At 35.3% G+C, this 23,854-nt stretch overlaps 1 protein-coding gene across 5 annotated transcripts in view; it reads right to left on the bottom strand.

The window, feature by feature from the left end:
• The window catches only part of CTNNA3 (catenin alpha 3), a 1,641,479-nt gene that overhangs the window by 592,566 nt on the left and 1,025,059 nt on the right, over positions 1-23,854 (bottom strand). For all 5 annotated transcript variants that reach the window (XM_045783571.2, XM_087863076.1, XM_087863075.1 and 2 more), the window contains one exon: positions 5,080-5,172. In XM_045783571.2, coding sequence (XP_045639527.1) covers positions 5,080-5,172 — 93 coding nt within the window. The remainder of the gene's footprint in view (positions 1-5,079; positions 5,173-23,854) is intronic.

Below are 23,854 nucleotides of genomic sequence, written 5' to 3'. Positions count from 1 at the left end.
TGACAATTCTTTTTTAAATGTGACACATATACATGGCAAAGCACTAAAGCTGTAGTCCTCGAGGCACAGTAAGAGCCAGGATGATCCAATTCACTGACACCTCAGTGAGTTCAATCGTTTTTAACAAACAGGAATTAAATGTTGCCCTACCAGCTCCTCCTGACCCTGTGTGCTCTCAGCCTACTTACTCAGAATCAATCTAGCAATATTTTTAAGTGGTTGTGTTTTGTTTAGAAATTAATACAATACCTATTTCTGGTTAAATTGAGAGTTCTGAAAGAAATAAAATAGACCATAAAACCATCCCCCTTGTTCTTTGTCTCCAGTCTTACTTCCCTGGAAGTAACTACTATTAAAATTCTCATGAGAACATTTTTTGAAAATTTTCCTATGACTACACAAACATATGGCTCAATCTATCTCCTTCCCCCCCCCACATAAATGGGATAATATACATACTCATTTGAAATTTGCCTTTTTCTCTTATCTTGGGTATCTTCCATAACACAACATACATTGAGCCGACTTACTACTTGACACAGTTCTTAACATTCTCTGCTAACAGGCAGGTAGGTTGGCTCCAGCTTTTGTTATTATAAGTCAAGCTGCACAAAAACCTTACTTTTAGACTTCTGTGCATGTGTACATATATAGCTATACCATAAATTGCTGGAAGTCAAATTAGTGGACCTAAATGTAAATGCATGCTTTATTTCAATAGCTATTGAGAAAGGAGAGCCCACAGAGATGGGCACTCATACACACATGCACCCCCCCCACACACCACTGGGTTGTATTCCAGACCTACTAATTCTGAATTTCAGGATGCACTATATTAAAATATGTACAGTTTAAAAAATAATTTTGAAGTACAGAGAAGGTTGAGAATAAGTTTTAGAATTTATTCTTTGATGAAAAGATGTTAAATCATATTAGTTTTTTTTTTTCTGACAGCTATATTGCACTGTTGATTCACAGTAAGATTACTATCAACTAAAATCTCTTGGCTTTTTGGAAGGTAAATTTTTGCTAAGTCATAACTCTTCCATTCTCTATTTTGCAACTTGTTTCATAGTGCCCAATATAGTTTAGTATTTATACCTATTACATTTCATCTGGATACTGAGATTTAGTCCACATTCTAGAATATCCAGATTCTTCATGACTAGACTCTTTCAGCTAATATATGCCCTTTATTCTCTTATTTTTAACTGAAAATTTTAAGAATATTATTTTATAGTCTTATCCAAATCATTAGGGGAGCACTGGAATGAACTAAACCAAGAACAGATCACTGCAGCCCACCAGCACAGAGCTCACCCCTGGTTAGCGACTATACACTAATCAGCCATTTCAGGACTTTTTTTTTTTTCATGAGCTACAACTCAAATTAATTATACTGTAACTTTTTTCCATGTTGTCAAAAAGAAGACACGCCATGTTAGGAAAAGTATCATAAAAGGTGTTGCCAAAAACCTTGCTGCCCTTTATAAATATAGAATGATTTATCATTCTAGAAACCATCATTCATTTATATGCGGCTTATATATGCTGCATCTCTGCTAGGTACAGAGGCTACAAGTAGTGAAAAGACTAAATCATTGCCTTCATGAACTTTATGTTTGAGGGTGGAAAATGTACAATGAAAGTAATAAAATAATATAAAATATAATTTCAGGTTGTGATAGAGACTCTAAAAGAAATAAATATGGTGACATAATGGGGTATACGCTGGAGGAGTAACTTAGGGAGATTGATCTCTGAAAAGATGATATTTGAGCTGGGGCGCCTGGGTGGCACAGTGGTTGAGCGTCTGCCTTCGGCTCAGGGCGTGATCCCGGCGTTCCGGGATCGAGCCCCACATCGGGCTCCTCTGCTATGAGCCTGCTTCTTCCTCTCCCACTCCCCCTGCTTGTGTTCCCTCTCTCGCTGGCTGTCTCTCTCTCTGTCAAATAAATAAATAAAATCTTTAAAAAAAAAAAAAGATGATATTTGAGCTGAGTCCTTACAAAATGAACATAACAGAAGCTGGCCATATGGGCAAAAAAGCACTGGGAAATTATCATGTGCAAACTCCCTCAGATGGGAAGGAATAGGAATGTACTGTATTCTAGAAACAGAAAGGCCAATATGCAGAGACCTAATGAATGAAAAGGGAAATAATTCAGGGTGGGGCTGGAAGTCAGGCATTAGAAAATTTATATAAGTCTGAATAAGACATAAAATATGTTTGAATTTTACTGTAAAAGCTAAGAAAAGCAATTGCTATTATAAACATCTTTAAAATTTACTTTGGCTTTTAGATAGAAAGTAGGTTAAAGAGATATAAATGTAAGCATGGAAACCATATAAAATGTTTCTGTGGTCCAAGACAGAGATGATGGTAGTATAGGCTGAGATGCTGACAGATAAGCTGGAGAAAAGAATATAGATTCAAGATAAATATTTTGGGTGAAATTGATAGGACTAGTTAATGGATTCAATAGGAAAAACAGCCATTAGATATCATTAAGATATAAACTTCACAAGAACAAGGATTTTCGTCTGTTTGTTTTCTTTACTATTTACCCTCCAGATACCTAAACAATACCTACCACATAGCACATGTTCAATAAATATTTACTGAATTAAGAAAGGCAAACTTCCAGGTTTTTCCCCAGAGCAACCAGGCAAATAGCCATGTCATTAACTAAAATCAGTAAGACTGAAGAAGTAGCAGAATGAGATAGGAATCGAACAATCAGGAGTTCCATTTCGGCTAAAGTTTTAGATGTCTTCTAGATGTCAAAGAGCAAATGTCAAGACTATATTATATCTAAGTGTGTTCTGTAGGGGAGAGATCTGGCCTAGAGAGAAAATTTTAGAAGCCAACAGCATGTAGTCATGGAAGATATTGTAATAAATAATAAAAATCTAAAGAGCCCCTGAAGGACATTTAAAATAAAGATTGATTATGGAGATACATAAAACATTTAAAATAACATTTACAAATAAAATATTTATTAATGAAAAGATTCAATATCTTAAAGAGCCATTATTCCTGAAATAATCTAAAAATCAAAGACATTTTAACAATTTCAATAAAAAGTTTAATGTACTTTCATGGAACTTGATAAGTTGATCCTAAAAGTTATATGGACAAGCAAAAAGTAAGAAGAGCAATAAACAAACAAACAAAAAACCACCACCAATAACAACAAAAAAACCCGAGGTGAGCCAATTTGCCTAGAGATATCAGATTTAGTATAAAACCAAAATTAAGACACGGCAATACTGGTGCAAGTATAAAAAAATAGACCAGTGGAACAGAACAGAGAGCCCAGAAGCTTTTATACTTTGAAATGTATTTCAATTTACCTATCAACCTATATTTACATATGGAATACTAGTAAATAAATTATACATTTGAAAAATATGTATTATACATTTATAATGCATTATATAAAACATGTAGATGTATGCATGTGTTACAAATATGGATAGTATATAACATGTGTATACAAATATATATAAAACAATAGAAATTTTTTAAAAAGTGTGTGCATGTGTGTGAAACAATGATAGCATTTTACACTAATTGGGAAAGGATCAACTATTTAACACATGATGGTGGCCCAATGGTTAGCACTGTTAAAAAAAAAAAAAATCCCTACCTCAGGTTAGCCATAAAAATCAGTTTTAGATGAAGTAAAGATCTAAATGTTAAATAATGATACTTCAGCCTTTTTTAAAAGAAAATGTGAAACTATATAACATTTTTGTTAGGAGAATTTCTTAACGAGGCACAAACCAACAAATCATTATACAGGGTAGATGCCCAATAAATATCTATCAAAGGAATTAAAAGATGGATCATTAAAGTTCCTAAAACCTTCAATGATCAAAGTATTATTTTAAAAGTTAAAAGAAAAGCTATAGTCAACAGAAGGTATTGTTAACCAACCTGAGCAATGTAATAACAACAACAAAAGACAACCTAACTAAAAGTAGCAAAGGATTTTGGCAATTTACGGAATTAGAAAACCAAATGGTTAAAAAACATTTGAAAAATGTTCCCTTTAGTAATCAGAAAATTATAAATTAAAACCAATGAGATATATTTACTACTCTTCCGATTCAAAAGACATTTTAAAAGCATCAAATCCAATCCACAGTACAGAGAAATGCGAACTCTCCTGACTGCGGAGGGGGGTATAAATGATTCAACCACTTCAGGGACCCCAGTGCAGTATTTCGGTTGCTTGTGAGATCTCACAGAAAACTGACATCAGTTGTGAGATCTCAGTTGCAGGTCCTCTGGACTCGACTTCTCCAGCCAGTTTTTACTTGTTAATCCACATTAAGTCCAAAGGAGGAGTCTCCCTTACTGTTTCCTCAATATTCTTAGAGATGAAATTATTGGCAAGGCAAATCAAGAATTTAACACATACACCACTTTTAGAAAGATGAGAATCTCAGCAGATATCCACAGACTTGAAGTCTCTAATCATTGCTATATTTCACATCCTTACAACATTTGTGACCTTTATGAGGAAGTAACTATCCATATTTTCTCTTGATTATTCTAAGACAAGGTATTTAAGTTTGTCCTTAGGTGTATACTGATTTACGGTTCAAGACACTATCCTAGAAATAATTCCCTAAAGATATGTTGCTTTTCAGATAACAAACAAACAAAAACTTCTGAATTGCAGACAAGAAAAAATGTCTTGGCTTTTTTCAAACTCATGTCTTCTTTGAATAAAAGAGGGGAAAAGAAGTCATTCCTTTCATATTCTGAGATTTCAAAATTAATAAGACTAAAAATAAAATTGTTGGACAAAGCCCTGTTTTGATTTCACACTGTACCTTTCTCTCACAAAATTCTGATATGGTCCCTTAGGGAATGTTACAAGAACCAGGTGCTAAGTAAAGAAAAAACTTCTGCTTAGTAAAGAATAAACCCTGACCTTAGGACAAGTCATCTTTTGTGCTTAAAATAAATATCTTAAAATATTTTCATATATATAAAGCTCCAGAGTATTAAATATAATTTTTACAGTTAGTTTAATGAAAGAGACAGCAACTTAATTATCGTACCTGTGGACACAAGGTTTCCAGGTGACTGGCCGCAATTTTGACAATTTTAATTCCATCTTCATTTGTTGACATAGAACAAGCAAGATTTGCCACCTTAAATACAATCCAAAATAATGGAAAGTATTTCAGATTACTAAGGAAATGCAGAAACATTTGTTATCCTAAATAACTTAGAGCATGTACATATTCATTGAAAAATCTCAGTGATAAACAACAGCATTCTCATAAATGTCAGTGCTATCTGTTTTATGGAAGGACTCAGAGAATCTATTAAAACAATTAACAACAAAGGACTCTAGAAAATTCTTTAAAACAAAAAGGAAGACAGATGAGTGAATCACTCAACCCTATCCAGTCTCTTGGTATCAACATCTAACCCATAATAAGATGCTAACTATTATGGTTTCCTATAGGACTGGGGGAGAAAAAAAAAAAAAAAAAAACAGTTTATCTTTGGATTGAATGCTAATAGGTTCTTGGAATCTCATCGATTATAATTTTTTTATGTTTGTAATTGTTTTATTTTTTTTCATTCCCCAACAGTCTACCATGCATACTTAAATTGCATTAAGCATGACTATATCTTTACTCATGTTTTATTCAGCATCAAATATATTACAAAGCTAGACAAATACAAGATAATTAAATTCTTCTTCCTGTTCTTGCTTTTCTACTACAACTTCATGGGCACTGTTTGACATTTCAGCAATTTGATTCAAGCATTAGTAACACCTAAATTCCTTTATATATTACTCCTTTTGAAACTTGCACTGCTTTCCAGTGAAATGGGTGCTCTCTTAAATAGTCACCTTAATGTCCATTACCTAAGCCCAATATTTACAAATACTTTCTTTATACCATGAAAGAGCCATGAGGAAGAGCATGGGATTCCTTCCTCTTCCTTTGACCCTCACTCTTATTCAACGTTGTTCTTGCTAGCAGGTGAATGTGTCCAGTGGCAATGTTTCCTCTGATCTACAAGTTATGTCACTGTCTTCATCACTGCAAGGAAATAGCTTTTCCATCATTTTCTTAACCTTTCTAATGTCTCTGTTGGTTATTATATGCTTCAACACATTGCAGATTTTACTACACAAATCCAAAATACATCCAGTTGCAGAAAACCACACAGCTGCAGACAATGGAAGCAAACACAAATATATCCTTGGATCACAATTGTAGAGTACCACAAAATGTAACTTAAGTGGATTTATAGTCTGCTTTTTTATAGCATTACTTTTAATATGTGAACAGTGAAACAATTCCATGATTTGCATTTACATATAATGAAATAAAAGCCATACATTATTTAGCTGTGGAAGGGCATTGTTCACTTTATTAATGTATATGAAAATGGCTTACTTGAAAAGGGCTTTTGTTGGCTTGAAGGTCACAATGCTTCAACTTTCATATCTGACATACAATTAGCACATCTGTGAATTATTTGAAAAGGGCAGTAGTTTCCACACCCCCTCCCACCTCCAAGTTCCACTCACAGAAAGTACGATTCAGCAATCTAATCACTTTGACATGTCTTCTAATAATTTGCACGGCACTGAAGAAAATCTCTATCTGTAAATATGAGCACTGTTTCTTTTAAGTAAAATTTTAATAATTAGAAATTATTGGCTCAATCTTTTGTTCAAACCAGATGAATGCTGGTTAATCCAAAGTTTAAAAAATTACAAAAACATGCCCCAAATACTCTTTTCTTTATTTTTTAATGGATCATCTTTCTCTTTTTTTCCCTTTTAAAAACAGATATTCTTCTACTGGACATTTGCTGGATACCATGTTTATTGTAGGCCAATTCAGTGACTAACATAATGTGGAAATCATCCTAATCACAAAAGTTCTGTTTATATGAGTAGACTTAAATTTTACAAAACTCTCAATTGAATATACAGCACAGCTAAAAGTTTTCTACTCAGTTAATGATCATCCTAACACTTTGTCTTCCTTTAGTCAGACAGACTTGAAATTATCACTACCAGAACTGTTTTGTGTCAGATGAATTTTCTAAATAATCAAGTACTATTTTCCAGATTAACGCAAGTGGAGTTTTAGTGATGTTTTATGCAAACAAATTTGAATTTATGAAATAGCTAGTATTCTGTGACAAAATGAAAAAAAAAGTTAAGGGATAGAAATAAAATCTCTTTACATTTCTAATTTGAGTGACTTGTGACATATTTTCCAAAGCAACATCAATATGTGAATGAAAGCTAAATTTCTTCTAACAATATTCCTAAATTCTGTGTGGCTTTTTAGGAAGCCGGTTATGTTTCCGAGCACAGCATGAAGGCAACTCCCTACTAATCAAAGAAAGCAGCATGCAAATAAAATATTTTGTAAAATTTTTTGAGATATTTGGACATCTGACATCTTTGTATATCTAACTTTGACAACATTTCAAAGTCTGTGTAAAGCTTCATTATTCAAGAGATCTTTTTGGAAAGTTTCTGCCCACTAAGGGAAATTAGGACCTAGAAAGAGTTTAGAGACAAACAGTTCTTGAACCTAGAGACAAAACAGGCTTAAGCCTGATTTCCACAATTAATAAGCATTTGACAATGGGCAAAATGTTCGCTTCTCTAAGCTTATTTTGTAACCTGAAAAATGGGTATGATAATATCTGTGTCACTGGAGTGCTTTGATTAAATGAGATAGTGCGTGGAGAAGGCCTGGAGCCATCAGGTAGTCTTGACCATGTATGAATTTCCTTCTAGTTCATCTGTCTCTCTACCAGCGCAGGGTGGGAAAGAGCAGTTAGTCTCTTAAGAGGTTTTACAGAATTAAAACCTTAAGAGCCTAAAGAAATTTGACAAAACGTCTAATCTGAAAGTCACAAACTAAAGCATTTTCAAGACTCATGCAGAAAATACAAACATAGAATATTGATATAACTCAGTGGTTGGGCGGGTTGGTAGGTCTCCAGGCAAACGTGAGTGTGTATGCCCTCCCTAAAGGCATTAGAACTCATTAAAACAAGATGAAAAACAAACAATAACAACAACATTGCCTTGACCAAACTAACCGTCTATTGGCTTTAGTTCATAGGTCAGCAGTTTGTGAATTCTGATCCCATTCTCTAATCATCTATTGTACAGATAGGAAAACAAAATTAAACAAGGAGAAGAAACATACTCAAACCATCCAATGACAGAGACTATTAAGTAGAGCTATGTGTGTGCTCTTTTATGCCACCCTGAATTAAAAGTATTGACAAAAATTCCTGCATTGAAAAAACTTTTTATTGATATTGTACTACATTCTTACCCAAGTCCATGAGATCAGTCTAAATTATCCTAAACAAACGGGAGCAAAGGCACTCAGGTAAATTCATATTTGTTAAAAGAAAAAGCCCAGGACACAATATTCTTTCATTTTTATAAAAAATTAAACTGGGGCACCTGGGTGGCTAAATTGGTTGGGCATCTGACTCTTGACGTTGTCTCTGGTCATGATCTTGGGGTCGTGGGACTGAGCCCCATGTCAGACTCCATGTTTAGCAGGGAATCTGCTTGGGATTCTCTCCCTCTGTCCCTTCCCCTGCTCATGCTTTCTCTTTCTGTCAAATGAATAAATTTGGGAAAAAAATAAACTATATCATTGAAATCATCAATGATACTGTATCTAATAATTGCAAAAGATAAATTTAAAAATCTTTAAATGGCAACACGTCATGTTACCAAGAATGATTTTATTTATGTATTTTATATCGGTGCCTTTCACGTGACCCTCTCTCCTTCTCACCAGTCCTTCTGCCTCTAAGATGTGTGTCCATTCTAGACTTTTCAAACTTGACTAAATGTACTGCTCTATCTGGGTTGTTTAAAACAACAACAGCAACAACAACAACAACAACAACAACAAAAACTGTAGACAACAAAGCCTGGTCAGATGATTCCTAAACTAATTAACATTTGTTTCCATGTGGTTGGTGTTTTTTATCCTCTTCCTGGTTCCTAATTCAAGTTTTCTATACCAATTTTGTATGTTCCTGTCATCCTTTCTATTTGCTGAACTTTGGTTCTACCCTTTCACATGGCATAGAACATGGTACCCGAGATGTCTGGGTGGCTCAGTCAGTTAAGCACCTGACTTTTGGTTTTGGCCTAGGTCATGATCTCGAAGTTGTGGGATCAAGCCCTGTGTTGGGCATGCTCAGTGTGGAATCTGCTTCAGATTCGCCCTCCCTCTCTCATTCACTCTCTCTCTTTTTCAAGTAAATAAATAAAATCTTAAGAAACAAAACAAAACAAAACATGGCACCCTTCACTCCCTAAGCTATGGTCTTAAGTGAGAAATGAATCATTGAACATTATATCAAAACCTAATGATGTCATTGAATATTTATTAAAAACTAATGATGTACTATATGTTGGCTAATTGAATTTTAAATAAACAAACAAACAAACACTCTATTTTGGAATCTGGCCTTGTAGAACCCTGCCAGTTAGGCTAGTTCTGTCCCTCACTTTCCATCAAGGTCAGGGAGATGACCATGCTTGACCCAAAAAAATGACTCGCTAATGATAGAGCCAAGGACAGTTATAAAAAAAGATATTTGGGGATTTGAGGTATTCTCAATGACTTTTCAGTCAGTCTACCATGCTATCTGCTCAACTCTGCTTTTCATCATTGTTTTGTTCTGATCTTGTAAAGAGACTGTATTTTAAAAGTATTGAGTACCAGAGGGGCACCTGGGTGGCTCAGTCCATTAAGAATCTGACTTCAGCTCAGGTCATGATCCCAGGGTCCTGGGAACAAGCCCTGCAGCAGACTCCACATTCAGCGGGGAGTCTGCTTGTCCCTCTGCCCCTCCCTCTGCTTATGCTCACTCTCTCTCCTCTCTCTCTCAAATAAATAAAAATATTTTTTAAAAAGTATTGAATACCAGAGCATGATCTATTTCAACATTCTAATATCAAGTTTTATTTGAAATCCCAGCAGCACTAGTTGTCCTCTCTGTCATTTTAGATAACTGAAATGCTATTGTTGCTATGAACGAGCTCACTATTTGGACAGCTGTTCATCACACATCATTCAGGCTGTCACCATGGAATTCTCACACAGCTATTTACCTGTGATATGATTTCTCAAGAACATGAAGCAAACTTTGATGTTTGATGAGATTTCCATTGCCACACATTCATTGTTTATACATAGTTCACATAGTTAATTGTAGTATCATGTCACTGTGTATCCTAGCTCTCAGTGGGGGATAAAGGTCACTGTCTAATTTTCATTCACTTTTCTCTCTGACAGATGGTCATGCAACTCCTGTGTAAACACTTTCGAGACAGAGAAATTCAGAGACAGAATACTAGAGTTACTAGCTTATCAATGAATATAGGATGTGACTGTGTATGGAGAAAATATTCTTAGAAAGGTACCTAAGGCACCCATATTTATTAGGCTGCTAGAAGAGGATAATCCTACCATGAGTCTTAGAAAAGCAGGGATAGAGAAGGTTACCCACAATATTTTGATGCTATAGAGGCTGGAAGAAGAGAAAGTTTCAAGAAGGTGATCTCAATTATCAAATATTGACAGGTCAAGTAAGTAATCCCTGAAATTGTCCATTGATTTAGCCACACGGGCCATTCTTAGAATGCTGGAGTGGAATATTGATGGTCAAACCAGCCTATGTGGTCAGAGAACTGTGTAGGTGGTGTGGTAGTCTCATGTATCTTACAACTCAAAGCAGAGAACTAGAAACTACCTGGACAATATTCACTCCCCCATTCCCACATGTACTCATTTCTTTTTATTTCACCTCTCAAACATCTCCTGAATCATCTTCTTTTCTAGCTCCCTATCCTCATCATGCATAGTTCCTTTTCTCTCTGTTTCAGATATTAAACCAACTTTCAGTTATCCATACTTCCTTCTGCCACAGGATATTCACACACGCTATTTTCTTTAGCCTGGAATATGCTGCTCCTCCTTCTTAACTGTCACCCTTATACACCTTAGGCCTACTTTACTGCTATCCATCAGATCTCTGCTCCAAAGCAATTCCTTAAAGAGTTTTTCACCAATGTTCCATCTCCCATCCACCATGGAGACTTCCCCATACCCAAGTCAGGTTTTTCTTTCACAGCTTGAGTCTCAGTTTGTGATTATACATTCACTGAAGGGATAATTTGATTAGTGACCATCTCCTCTGCTTTTTAAGAGCAGGGTCCTTACCTGTGTTTGCCCAACGTTAGGCCCTCAGTTCCTAGGGCCTGATACATGATAGCCAAACAATAATAGATCTTCAGTGAATGAATAAATGCATAAATGCACAAATTAGCATGCTTAAGAATGTATCATTTCCAAGGACAGAATGCAAAATGGAACATAGAGGAAGGAGACAGCAGTAGAAATTCAGGACAAGCAAAAAGGGGAATAAAATCTCCCTTTGAAATTCATTTTCAATATTCCACAAAGGCTTAGACACTGGACTTCAAAGAAAAGTAACACACTTTTCTTCTAGTCTGGTCACCATACTTAACAAAGCTTGGGGGGCAGTTTCTTTCAAGTTTTACTTTCACTTAAGATATCAAATTGGAAACAACTGAAGAGCTCCCAACTTAGCTTTTAATTTATTTATTTTTAATCAAGTAAAATAATTGTTCAAAGGGCCCAAGCTGGCTGCCAAATGCTGATGAGTATGGCAGATGGAAAGAGGTATGATAACTGTCATCAACAAACCCAGGAGCTTTACTGTCTCCTGCAGAACATAATGTAATGCACGTTTTGTTTGCAGACAAGCCTCGCTCAGAGGCTTGGGACTGAGCCTGAGAAGTGTAGAAGGGGGTTTATGATCTCCCAATGTTGGCATCCAAGTGACTTCTGGCTAAACAAGCCAGCTTTTCTATCTCTCCTGGTGAAACAGTGCTTCCCTGATGCTCTTTGTAATAACAAGAAATAATATGAATTACAAGTTTTCTAAAGTATTTCACTAATAGAATTGTGCTACAGAAGTGCAGGGCAAGATGCAGGGGGACAATTTCAACCAAGTAACAAATATTGATTATTCACCTCTGGGAAGAATCCAAGGGAACTGCAAGGGAAATCAAAGAAAGTAGAAGCAAATCTCAGGAAATAGAATCTATTTGTGGTAACACATGAAAAAGAGAATAACTCTGTTTCTAAGTACAATAGGAAGTTAGAGGCAGTGGATCTCGTAGAAGAAAATGTAGTCAGCGTGTGTTAAGAAAACAAATTATTACCAAGGAACTTCATATTCTCTTGGACTTTGCATCTCAACCTACCTCCCAAGCTTTATGAATCTCACATTACACAATCCTGTCTCTGAATTACTTTAACTAGTGTTAACAATTTATCTGTCTGTCTTTGGTTATTCATCTGCAAGATGAGGAACAGATCAATTATTTGATTTGTAGGCCTCCTCCCATTTCAATAATTGCCTTTTAGTGATTATGTAACCTGATAATAAAATTAGATAGGAATCAAGGGGCAGAACTAACAGGCAATTTCTAAATAAAATATTAGCAACTTAAATCTAATTATGTGATAAAAGAATAACTATACAGCAAGACAATGTGGTTTACCCTAGGAATAAACAGTGGTTCATGATTGGGAAATCTAACTATAAAATGACTTGTTTTGCTATATTTCAACAGATTTCAACAAAGCATTTGATGACAGTTTTATGCCTATTCTTATTAAGGCAAAATAAAGCTAAATAAAGAAACAAAAAAATGTTAGTGAGCTATGACTATAAGGAATCATTCTTAACCTGAAACAAATTCCAGAAATTTACAGCAAATATCCTGCCCAAAAGTCAAGATTAAGATAAGCATTTCCACTATTACTGAAATTAATCAACATTTTATTCAAGGTTCTAGTCAATGTAAATGAACCTAAGAAATAACTGATAGCTGCAAATATTATACAGAGGGTGACAAAATTGCCTACCTAAAGAATGCAAGATAATTTTCTGAAAAGATGTTACCACTACTGAGTATTTAGTAACATGACTTAATGCAGGATGAATAATATGTATTACTTTTCTATACATCAGTGAGCATAAAATAAAATTTTAATAGCCCAATGTCTGTCATAGTAGCAACTAAAGTTATAAATTTCATGGTATATATACCTATTAAGAAATAGTACAACCATTGAATGTGTAGACTGCTTTGGGTAGCATAGATATTTCAACAATATTTGTTCTTCCAATCCATGAGCATGGAACGTTTTCCCATTTCTTTGTGTCTTCCTCAATTTCTTTCATGAGTATTCTTTAGTTTTTTGAGTACAGATCCTTTGCCTCTTTGGTTAGGTTTATTCCTAGGTATCTTATGGTTTGGGGTGCAATTGTAAATGGGATCGACTCCTTAATTTCTCTTTCTTCTATCTCATCGATGTATAGAAATGCAACTGATTTCTGTGCATCGATTTTATATCCTGCCATTTTACTGAATTCCTGTATGAGTTCTAGCAATTCTGGGGTGGAGTCTCAACTTTTTTCACAGAACTGGAGCAAATAATTCTGAAATTTGTATGGAACCAGAAAAGACCCCAAATAGCCAAAGGAATGTTGAAGAAGAAAACCAAAACTGGGGACATCACAATTCTGGACTTCAAGCTCTATTACAAAGCTGTAATAATCAAGATAGTATGGTACTGGCACAAAAACAGACACATAGATCAATGGAACAGAATAGAGAACTCAGAAATGGACTCTCAACTCTATGGTCAACTAATCTTCGACAACAGGAAAGAATATCCGATGGAAAAAAGACAGTCTCAACAAATGGTGTTGGGAACATTGGACAGCCACATGCAGAAGAATGAAACTGGACTATTTCCTTACACCATACACAAAAACAGACTCAAAATGGATGAATGACCTAAATGTGAGACAGGAATCCATCAAAATCCTTGAGAAGAACATAGGCAGCAACCTCTTTGACCTCGGCCACAGGAACTTCTGGCTAGACACATTGCCAAAGGCAAGGGAAGCAAGGGCAAAAATGAACTATTGGGACATCATCAAGATAAAAAGCTTTTGCACAGCAAAGGAAACAGCTGACAAAACCAAAAGACAACCAACAAGATGGAAAAAGATATTTGCAAATGACATATCAGATAAAGGGCTAGTATTCAAAATCTATAAGAACTTACCAAACTCAACACCCAAAGAACAAATTAATCCAGTCAAGAAATGGGCAGAAGACATGAACAGATTTCTCCAAAGAAGACATCCAAATAGCCAACACACACATGAAAAAGTGTTCAACATCACTTGGCATCAGGGAAATACAAATCAAAACCACAATGAGATACCACTCACACCAGTCAGAATGGCTAAAATTAATAAATAAGGAAATGACAGATGTTGGTGAGGATGCAGAGAAAGGGGAACCCTCCTACACTGTTGGTGGGAACGCAAGCTGGTACAGCCACTCTGGAAAACAGTATGAAGATTCCTCAAAAAGTTGAAAATAGAGCTACCCTACAACCCAGCAATTACACTACTGGGTACCCCAAAGATACAAATGCAGTGATCCAAAGGGGCACCTGCACCCCAATGTTTATAGCAGCAATGTCCACAATATCCAAACTATGGCAAGGGCCCAGATGTCCATCAACAGATGAATAGATAAAGATGTGGTAAATATATATACACAATGGAATATTATGCACCATCAAAAACGAAATCTTGTCATTTGCAATGACATGGATGAAACTAGAGGGTAGTATGCTAAGCAAAATAAGTCAATCAGAGAAGGACAATTACCATATGATCTCAATGATATGTGGAATTTAAGAAACAAGGCAGAGGACCATAAGGGAAGACAGGAAAAAAATGAAACAAGACAAAAACAGAGAGGGAGACAAACCATAAGAAACTCTTAATCTCTTAATCATAGGTAACAAACTGAGGATTGTTGGAGGGGAGGAGGGTGGAGGGATGGGATAACTGGGTGATGGACATTGGGGAGGGTATGTGCTGTAATGGGCACTGGGTATTATATAAGACTAATGAATCACAGACCTGTTCCCCTGAAACAAATACATTTATATGTTACTTAATTGAATTTAAATTAAAAAAAGAGAAAAGAAATAGTACAACCATACCATATACATGCTTATGTGCATATCGTGGAATGCATATGTGTATATATATTAAATTTTACTTAATGAAATAAAAGAACAACTGGATAAATGGGGAGAAATATATTCCTGAATGAGAATGCTCAATATTGTAAAAATAAAATGTCAACTCATTTCCTATATTTGTCTATTAATTTAATAGTTCTAAATGGAACTTAGCTTAATTTTAATGTACATCTGGAAGAATATGTGAAAGACTAGCAAAGATGATTTACAAAAAAGAATAATGGGAAGTATAGTAAGTGAGTAATTAAAACCCTTGGAAATTTAATGACTTTCGAAGTGATGGGAAAAAATAATGGTGATGGCCCAATTGGCTACTACTTGGAGAGAGGGTGGGGGAATTCAATGTACATAAAAAGACTGGCATATATGACTGCATAAAAATTTTTGAAATTTCAAAATAATGAAAACTTACAAAGTCAAAATGCAAAAGATGAACAAAAGTACTTGGTATAGTATAACCCAAACAAGATTAGTATCCTGAAAGCATAAATAATTCTTAAACATCAAGAAGGAAAAAGGGCATTAAGAAATGGACAAAATATTTAAACAGACACTTAACATATGAAATACAATAAATACATCAAAAGATTCCCAATGCACCTTTTTATCTATTAAGCAGGAAATACAACAAAAACAAGAAAGTGACATTTTTCCTTGTCATATTAGCACTAATTAAAAAATTTTATATTTTACAGTATTGCTGAAGGTATAGGGAAGTAATTAGAGGGTAAATGGCCAACTTTCCAGATAGCCATACAGCCTCACCTATGAAAATTTAAAATTTGCAAAAGTGCAGAAACTCAATTTAATGTAATCTGTCCTTCAGAAATACTTGCATATGTGAACAAACATACAGCCACAGGAAGGTTCATTGCAACTTTACTTGAAAAGTGAAAAGGAATCTAAATATTTATCAAGGGAGCATAAATTAAATCTTGTAATACTATGATTCTGTAAAAAAAGGAAAAGAACCCTTTCTGCTAACATAAAATATCTCAAATATATAATTTAAGTAAAAAATATTATAGAATATATGTAAAAAGTATTCCTATTTAAATAAAGCTATGTATTATAATTATGCATAAATGCAAAATATAAAGTCTACAGTGATAAACCCCAACTATTAACAAGAGTTATATATGGGAAAAGAAGTGGGATTGCTATAGCCATAAAGAGAATCACTCTATTTGAAATTCATGCTTCTATAGTGCCTGAATTTTTTCCAAGTATCTTTTTTTCACTACATATTTATCTAATTAAAAACAAAAAGGATGATTGATGAAATAATTCTATATGTATTGAATTGGAAACATGCCATTGACAAGGAAAACAGAATGTCTAACATGAACTCACTTATTAAAGATGATGAGTCTGTGTGTGTGGGTGTGTGTATGAAAGTGTGATATCTAAAATGTTGTTCACCAAAATGGTAATTGTGGTTACCTCTGAGAAGTAAGACTCAAGATAACTTCAACTTTCATTCTTCACGCTTTTAAAAATTTATAGGGCAACCCTCTCAGGTCCCCTCCCTCCTCAGGAGCTTTGGACTATTACTCCATTATCTTTCAATAAACCTTGCTTTGCTGCCCACCAAAAAAATTATATATATATATATATATGTGTATATATATATATATACACACACATATATATATAATTTAGATATATATAAATATATCTCTAATATATAATTATATATTTATATTTTGAGTTTTTGTAATGAGAATGAATCATTTTTATAAGCAAAAATCAAATAAATTTCATTTTGAACAAAATATAAAATTTCTCTACCTATATAGGAACTTTTAATATCAATCAAGAGGATCATATTAATCATGACACTTATTGCAAAATCTAAGAATCCAAAACCATTTAAAAGTAGATTTTCCAGAAAATACACATATATAATGACTTAAGTGCTACTAGATAGAAAATAGTGTTTATTGTTTCAGATGCTGGTATATTGAAATGATGATTCACAAATATGGATGATTATTCAAATGGGAGAACCAGGCACTGGTTTTATCTCATGTTTATTTAATATAATGGCAAATATTAAATGAATAAAAGCTCATTGCAAATGACAAATCCAGACCACCCAAAAATGACCTTAACTACAAATAAAAATTCCATTTGTTTGGAATGCTAAAGGTATTCTATGCATGGCGTGTGTGTGTGTGTGTGTGTGTGTGTGTGTGTGTGTGTGCGTGTGTGTGTGTCTGTGTGTTTGTTAGTCTGTTTGCAGCAGATTCAAGGTGATGCTTCTAGTGATCAAGGGATTATAAAATAGTGCAAAGTTTTTTTCTTATTTTATCCACATCTTCCAATTCTATGCAAATTTGCATTCAAACTTCTTGTTCCCTCCAATGAGTCATTAAAGATGAAAATAATCATTTGTCTAAGTGGACATATGCCAATGTTATTCTAAAAAACAAGCACTAATATGTTGTGTCAGTATGTGTCATCACAAAGGAAATGAATGAGATGAAAACACACACACACACAAACACATGCACACACACAGGACTTAAACAGTTTTGGCTGTTGGAGTGCTACTTCTAATAAATTATCTGAAGTATGTTCCAGAGCCTAAATTGAGGTCTGCAATGTATACTGCTCTGAGGGTCCCATTTTACCAAACACATTTCTCATCTTTTATTTTGGAACAATATATAACTGTATACAAATACACACACACCATATGGATATACAATGTAAATTATAATGGTAAAACCAGCTAGACAGTTCCCTCAAGGTCCCTCTCTGAATTAAGCCATTATTCACCTCAGAATCATTACCCAAAGGATAAAAGTATGTGCCACCTGTCAAGTAAATGTAATATAATAAACAGCATCGAATAAAATCGATTTAACTACCAAAGAGACAACGCAAGTCTAAACTATAAATTAAAGACAAGATCAAGTGTTGTTTCCTGAACTGGTGATATACTTTGTTGTCTGCTGAGGGTCAAGCATAAATATGAAGCATGCAGGTCTAATAAGTCCTTATTAATAGGATCAGTGTGTAAAGGGCAGATGTCAAAAAGTACCATAATTGGCCTTCACTATCATTGAAATTGACATCAAATTTCAAAGTGATTTTATGACCAGTGACCTGACATCTCAAGTGGCAGAAAGAGAACTGATTTTCTTAAAGACAGAATGTGCTAAAGCCAATATAAAGTTTCAGTTACTTTAATTCCGAACCACCATTTTTTGTACATATCACTCTATTCAAATGTCATCATGGAAACTGAAGTTGTCATACACTGCAAAATTAATTGAATCATATTGTATAAACTTTGCAGATATGGATGAGGTGGCCATGACCACCTGATTCCCTAACTAATCAAGACATCCACACCTAGATACATTCCTTACTTTCATGAAAGAATGAGTCTCTTAGTAGAGTGGCAGTTGGCAATCAATCCTCTGACAGCTTTTATTTTGGAAGATATCAGAACAATAACTTATGCAACTTGTAGGTATCTGTTTACGAAAAAAGTTAAATTCTAACTTTGAAGGAAATAGGCAAATAAGCTTAAATTACTAGAATTACAATCTTGTAGAAAGACTCTTATCTTTCAGTATAAATGACCCATAGTGAGTAAGACAAATTGAAAGAACACAGTATGTGTAAGGCAGTGTGTGTACATGTGTTTGGAGGAGAGGGAGTGGGGTAAGCATGACTGCATATGTGTGTTTGAAGGCCCCAACAAAATATGCAAATCAGTATACTACTATTAAACACTATGGTTTCCATATCCCCTTATCCTTGGGCTCCCCAAATCCTGTGAGGGCTCTGTAGATGGGTTTTGGATTTAAATTACATAATAACGGGGTGCCTGGGTGGCTCAGTTGATAAGCATCTGCCTTTGGCTTAGGTCATGATCTCAGGGTGCTGGGACTGAGCCTGGGTTGGGCCCCCTGCTCAGGGAGGAGTCTGCTTCCCTCTCTCTCCCTCCCCTTACCCCTCCCCACCACTCATGATTTCCCTCTCTCTCTCAAATAAATAAATAAAATCTTTAAAAAATAAATTACATAATAAATAGTGAAGTGTAGCTAAACAATGTGATATAGGAGGAAAAGAAAATCAAAGATTTAGGTCCCTCTAAGTTTGGCAAGCAAATGAGCCATTTTACGTTTGATCTTAGCTACTCCCGCTACCTCTATAGCACACTGAAATGCTGAGTCCATAATGTGAGTACTGGCTGTCATTAGATGACATGATAATGATAAAACATTTGCCGTTCAATCCTAGCAGTATTTCTTGATATTACTAATGGTTCCGAATAGCTCTAGAAGGGAGGAAGGAAATGGAAGAGTGAGAGACCTTGTTTTACCAAATTTCCTTAATTATAGCAAACCAATATATTAATTCTATTGGCACAAGGTTGAACTGTGAAATCCTGACAACAGAAATCATCTCATCCCTCTTTATAGTTCTCAACTTTTCAAGCAATGGTGCTCATAAAGTCTGTGTCAAACTTAATGTATTTAAGCCAACACTGCAATTAAAAAATTTTCACACTGTCTTCTCTATGAAGGTTATTATGAATGTATTTACAGAGGACTAAAGACAACAATAACCTTCCACAAATATTTATTATGTATGTATCAGACCTATTTTAGACACTAAAGGAAGAATGGAAGATGGGAAAAAAATAGTTCCCAAGCTTCAAGAAATCAAAGATTTAGACGTAAAAACACAAAACAAGATACTAAATAAGTAAAACACTAATTGCTGACGGGCATCAGAGTAAAGAAATAGTGCAATGAAGCCTTAAAAAGTCTAGGTGAACTATTTTAAAGAATCTTAAAGAATGATAGTTTCTATGTGTCAAATGAATTGTTTTTAAATTATGAATGCAATTATGTTATTCAAAGATACATGGTAAGAGGAAACATAATAGTTCTCATAAATCCCAATATCAGAAGACGTCTGGATAATAAAAATCAGAAATTTCTGAATAAAATAAAAAGTGATATTTAATAAATAGTGAATGTTCTAATGAAAACAAATATTACTCCAAAAAATCTTAAAGTTAAATTTTATGTGGTTACATTTCTATCTTTACGACAACAGTGCTTATGTATTTCGTTGGTTTCGATTCTCATCTCCAGTAATGCGAAACTTGAATCAAATTCGAGAAAGCAGCGCTGCACTGAAGGTAGACCCATGCACATCAGCTACATGGCTCACATGGCCCCACGAGCCAGGGCTGGATCCTCACCAGCACCGCTTCAAATTCTTGAATCGTAGCTGCAGGAGGTGGAGGGCACTTCGCATCATCTCGTCCAGTTCTTGACCCTGCTTCAGGAAGCTGGCTTGCTTGCACTGCACCTGGAGCCTTTCAAAATGTTGTCAGGCTCAGCGTCTGAAGAAAGAAATCCCACAGTGCTCTGGCCTTACTCAGTGTGTGTTTTATTCCAGAAGTCAGGAGATAGGTTACTTTCTTTCCAGGCTCTTGGGGGCAGAAGGTGGGCTTTCTCACCTATGAGATGGTAACCTTTATGAGTGCCTCCCTCCTGGACTAAAAGGAGAGTACAAAGTGCCCTGGATGCTTAGCAACAAGAAACAGAGAATGCCAAATAAAAGTCCAGTCCATTTTTCACTGCTGCAGTTAGAGTCCTACTTCACCTTCAGCCTCTGACTACTGTGGATTCCTCCTGCCGCAGGCTGCGCAGCTTTGGAAAACACACCCACACCTTGTATCTCTCTCCTGTTGATTAATTAACACTAATGGGCAGCTGTCCTCCCTGCATAAAGCCACAGCCATCACTGAATTACTTGAGGGCTAATTATGCTGTTTGTCCAGACTCAGAGTTTCTCTTCCTTCCAGCAGCCTACCCTTTGGACCCTTACTGCTCATTATCACCTCCACTGGTAGAGGAACAAGACAAGACTGTCACCTGTGCCACTTCTTATATTTCCAAGAAAAAGCTGAAATCTAGGTAATGCCACTGTAGGCTTCCTCTGCAGAGGTTTTTAGCTCAGCAAAATCCCTCTTGTAACCTTTGTTCGTAATTTCTCCCTAAATGCTGAATTATAGTATTAAGAACTAGAAATCTTTCCCACACATGACTTTTAAACTTGCTTTTCAGACACCTTTAAGAGTCACTATCAACTCAAATTCAATTCTTTACCTCCTCTCTCCCAGCACATTCTATTCAACCTGGTTTTTTTTTCATTTGGATAGATTTTTCCCTTCTTCCTCCAACAATGGACTTCGAAATCTATTGCTTTCTTTTCCCATAAGCAGACTAATGCCAGTCCCTCCTCTCTTCCTCCATTCATTTTCCACACCTCGTTCTCCTTTTTCAATGCTCATCCAATTGTCTTCTCTCTTCTTAAGCTAAACACCTCATTCTCCACATAACCAATGTACTGCCACCATCACCGCTGGCCCTTTCTGGAACCTCCAGGCACCACGGTGCAGCTATCTTTATTGGTTTCTGGGCTCTGAACTATCATTTTTTCCTCCTCACTCCTTAATCTTTTCATGATTTTGTTCCCCTCTCACCAATTCTTCCATCTTCCAGATTCTAAGTTTCCCTCACACTTTTCCTCTCATTCTTCCCTTTTCCACTCCCCTGTCTCTATGGTAAGTGAAACATAATATATGAACAATATGGGATGTCTTCGCTTTGTACTTTAAAGATATCACATTTATCTGCTTTCTCTCTTGGTGAATAATTCATTTCCTGTTGTTTTGCTAATAGAATCTGTAAGCCAGGGGCGCGTTTTACAGCTATGTTTAGTAAAGTGAATAGTAGAATATTTTGTCATAATGCAATAAGTGTACCAGAAGTCACTCGTTTGGGAGTTATGAAGTCCTGAGGGGCAAGACTCAAATGCTGTGGTGGATTAGTTAAACCATAGAACAAGCAATTATAATTGCTTATCCAGTTAAATATTATAAGTTACAGTGAGTGTTTAAGCTAGTGTTGAAAAAAAATTATTATTTTAAGACTTGCATCCTAGTGACTGTCACTACTTTTCTGTATTATGTTCAGTTAGCCAACTTACAGTACATCATTAGTTTCTGATGTAGTGTTCACTATTTTTTTAAGTAGGTCCAGTAAAATAACTCCAATTTATCTTCATTCTGTTAATAGATACAGGTGAAATGGAGGTTGCTCTATGAAAATATGAAGCAGTGTGATTTAAAAAAAAAGAAACGGCAGTATGGATATTGGGATCCAGACTGAACTCTTTCTGCTTCCTTTTATATTTTACCTACAGCATTTGCCATGCAGATAACTAACCACAGAATCTCACTGTCAAGCTACGGTTGTGTCCTCAAATGCATCAGGTTAGTGGTAACACATCATATATATCTCTCAGAGTGTTACCCAATTATATAGATTCAACTCCTTCTAACTCTCCACTCTTTCAAAATCTCCAGGAAAAAAAAAAGTTTGAAGCATCTATTTAGAAGTCACTGTGTACACACTCTGTTTTAGGAGTTCATAACTAGTTTAAGAAGATATAATCTGGAACCAGAAACATTCTAATACTGTGCGTCACTTTATGGTTAAATAAGTATGTATGTGAAAGTAAAAATGACCCTAGTAAATTTGCCAAGTCAGATTTTCTACTTCATATGTGTCACTTTTAATTTATCACTGTAATCATGTAAAACTCCTGGGTAATTAAAAGAAAGATTTATTTCCTACAATGTCTATCACACTATAGATGAACTCTTTACATACATGCGCATATGCACACACACACACGTTTATTTTAAATATTCAAAAATTTAATGATTTTAAAATAATGTGTTCAGTGTAAAATTTTTGTGAAACATAGTTAAATTAAAAACAGTAAACACATTGTCAGTGTGGAAAAGTCGGTTTACTCAAGGCATTGTCTCAACTCCTCTCTTCTTGTGCCTTTCCTACCACTCTAGGGCATATTGTGGAGTTCTAACCAGATCCTTTCTTCAGAATCGATGCACTCAATAATCTGCTACTGACCACACATGGCTTAGTCCCTCACTAGAGACTGCCCTTGGCTGTAGGAAACTACCTTCCCCAAGGCAATGCCCCTTCCAGTGGGCAGTCATAATCAATCACAGTCTGAACTACTACTGTGAAGGCTTAGCCTCCTTGCCTCAATTTGTGACAATTCTCAAAGGCCATCTGAATTCCAGAACCTCTAATAAATCAGGTGAGGTTTCAGTTGCAATCACATTGTAAGCTAGTTTCTTCCTCTATCCAGTCCTCCCTTCCTCCCTTCCTTACAGGTGTATCTCCCAGGATCATAGCCCAATAAACTTTCTGCATGCAATTTTCTGTATCACAGTCTGTTTTCAGGGGGAACTAATTTAAGAAAACTAAAATACCTAGTAAACAAAATACTTTTTCTGTCTTCCCTGTTGTTCAGCTTGGCCATGTGCCAATGAGACTAGGCACAATTCCCCAGAGGAAAAATGTTTCCTCCATTCATAACCAAGATTCACTAGGATATGTTCCTTTCACATTTTCCCATTGTCCTCCTCCCTATCCCACTCACTATATAGACAAGCTACCTGAAAGTCTGAAATATCAAAGCTAAAATAGCAAGCATACAAAAACACCTCAGACTCTTGAAAACATCATTAGACAGATGGACTTATGCCAGCAAT

The sequence above is a fragment of the Ursus americanus genome, chromosome 6 (assembly GCF_024610735.1).
Source record: "Ursus americanus isolate L20-20 chromosome 6, mUrsAme1.1.p, whole genome shotgun sequence".
Classification (NCBI taxonomy): domain Eukaryota; kingdom Metazoa; phylum Chordata; class Mammalia; order Carnivora; family Ursidae; genus Ursus; species Ursus americanus.
Note: the sequence above shows the minus strand (reverse complement) of the source record. Positions and strands in the feature narration are given on the sequence as shown.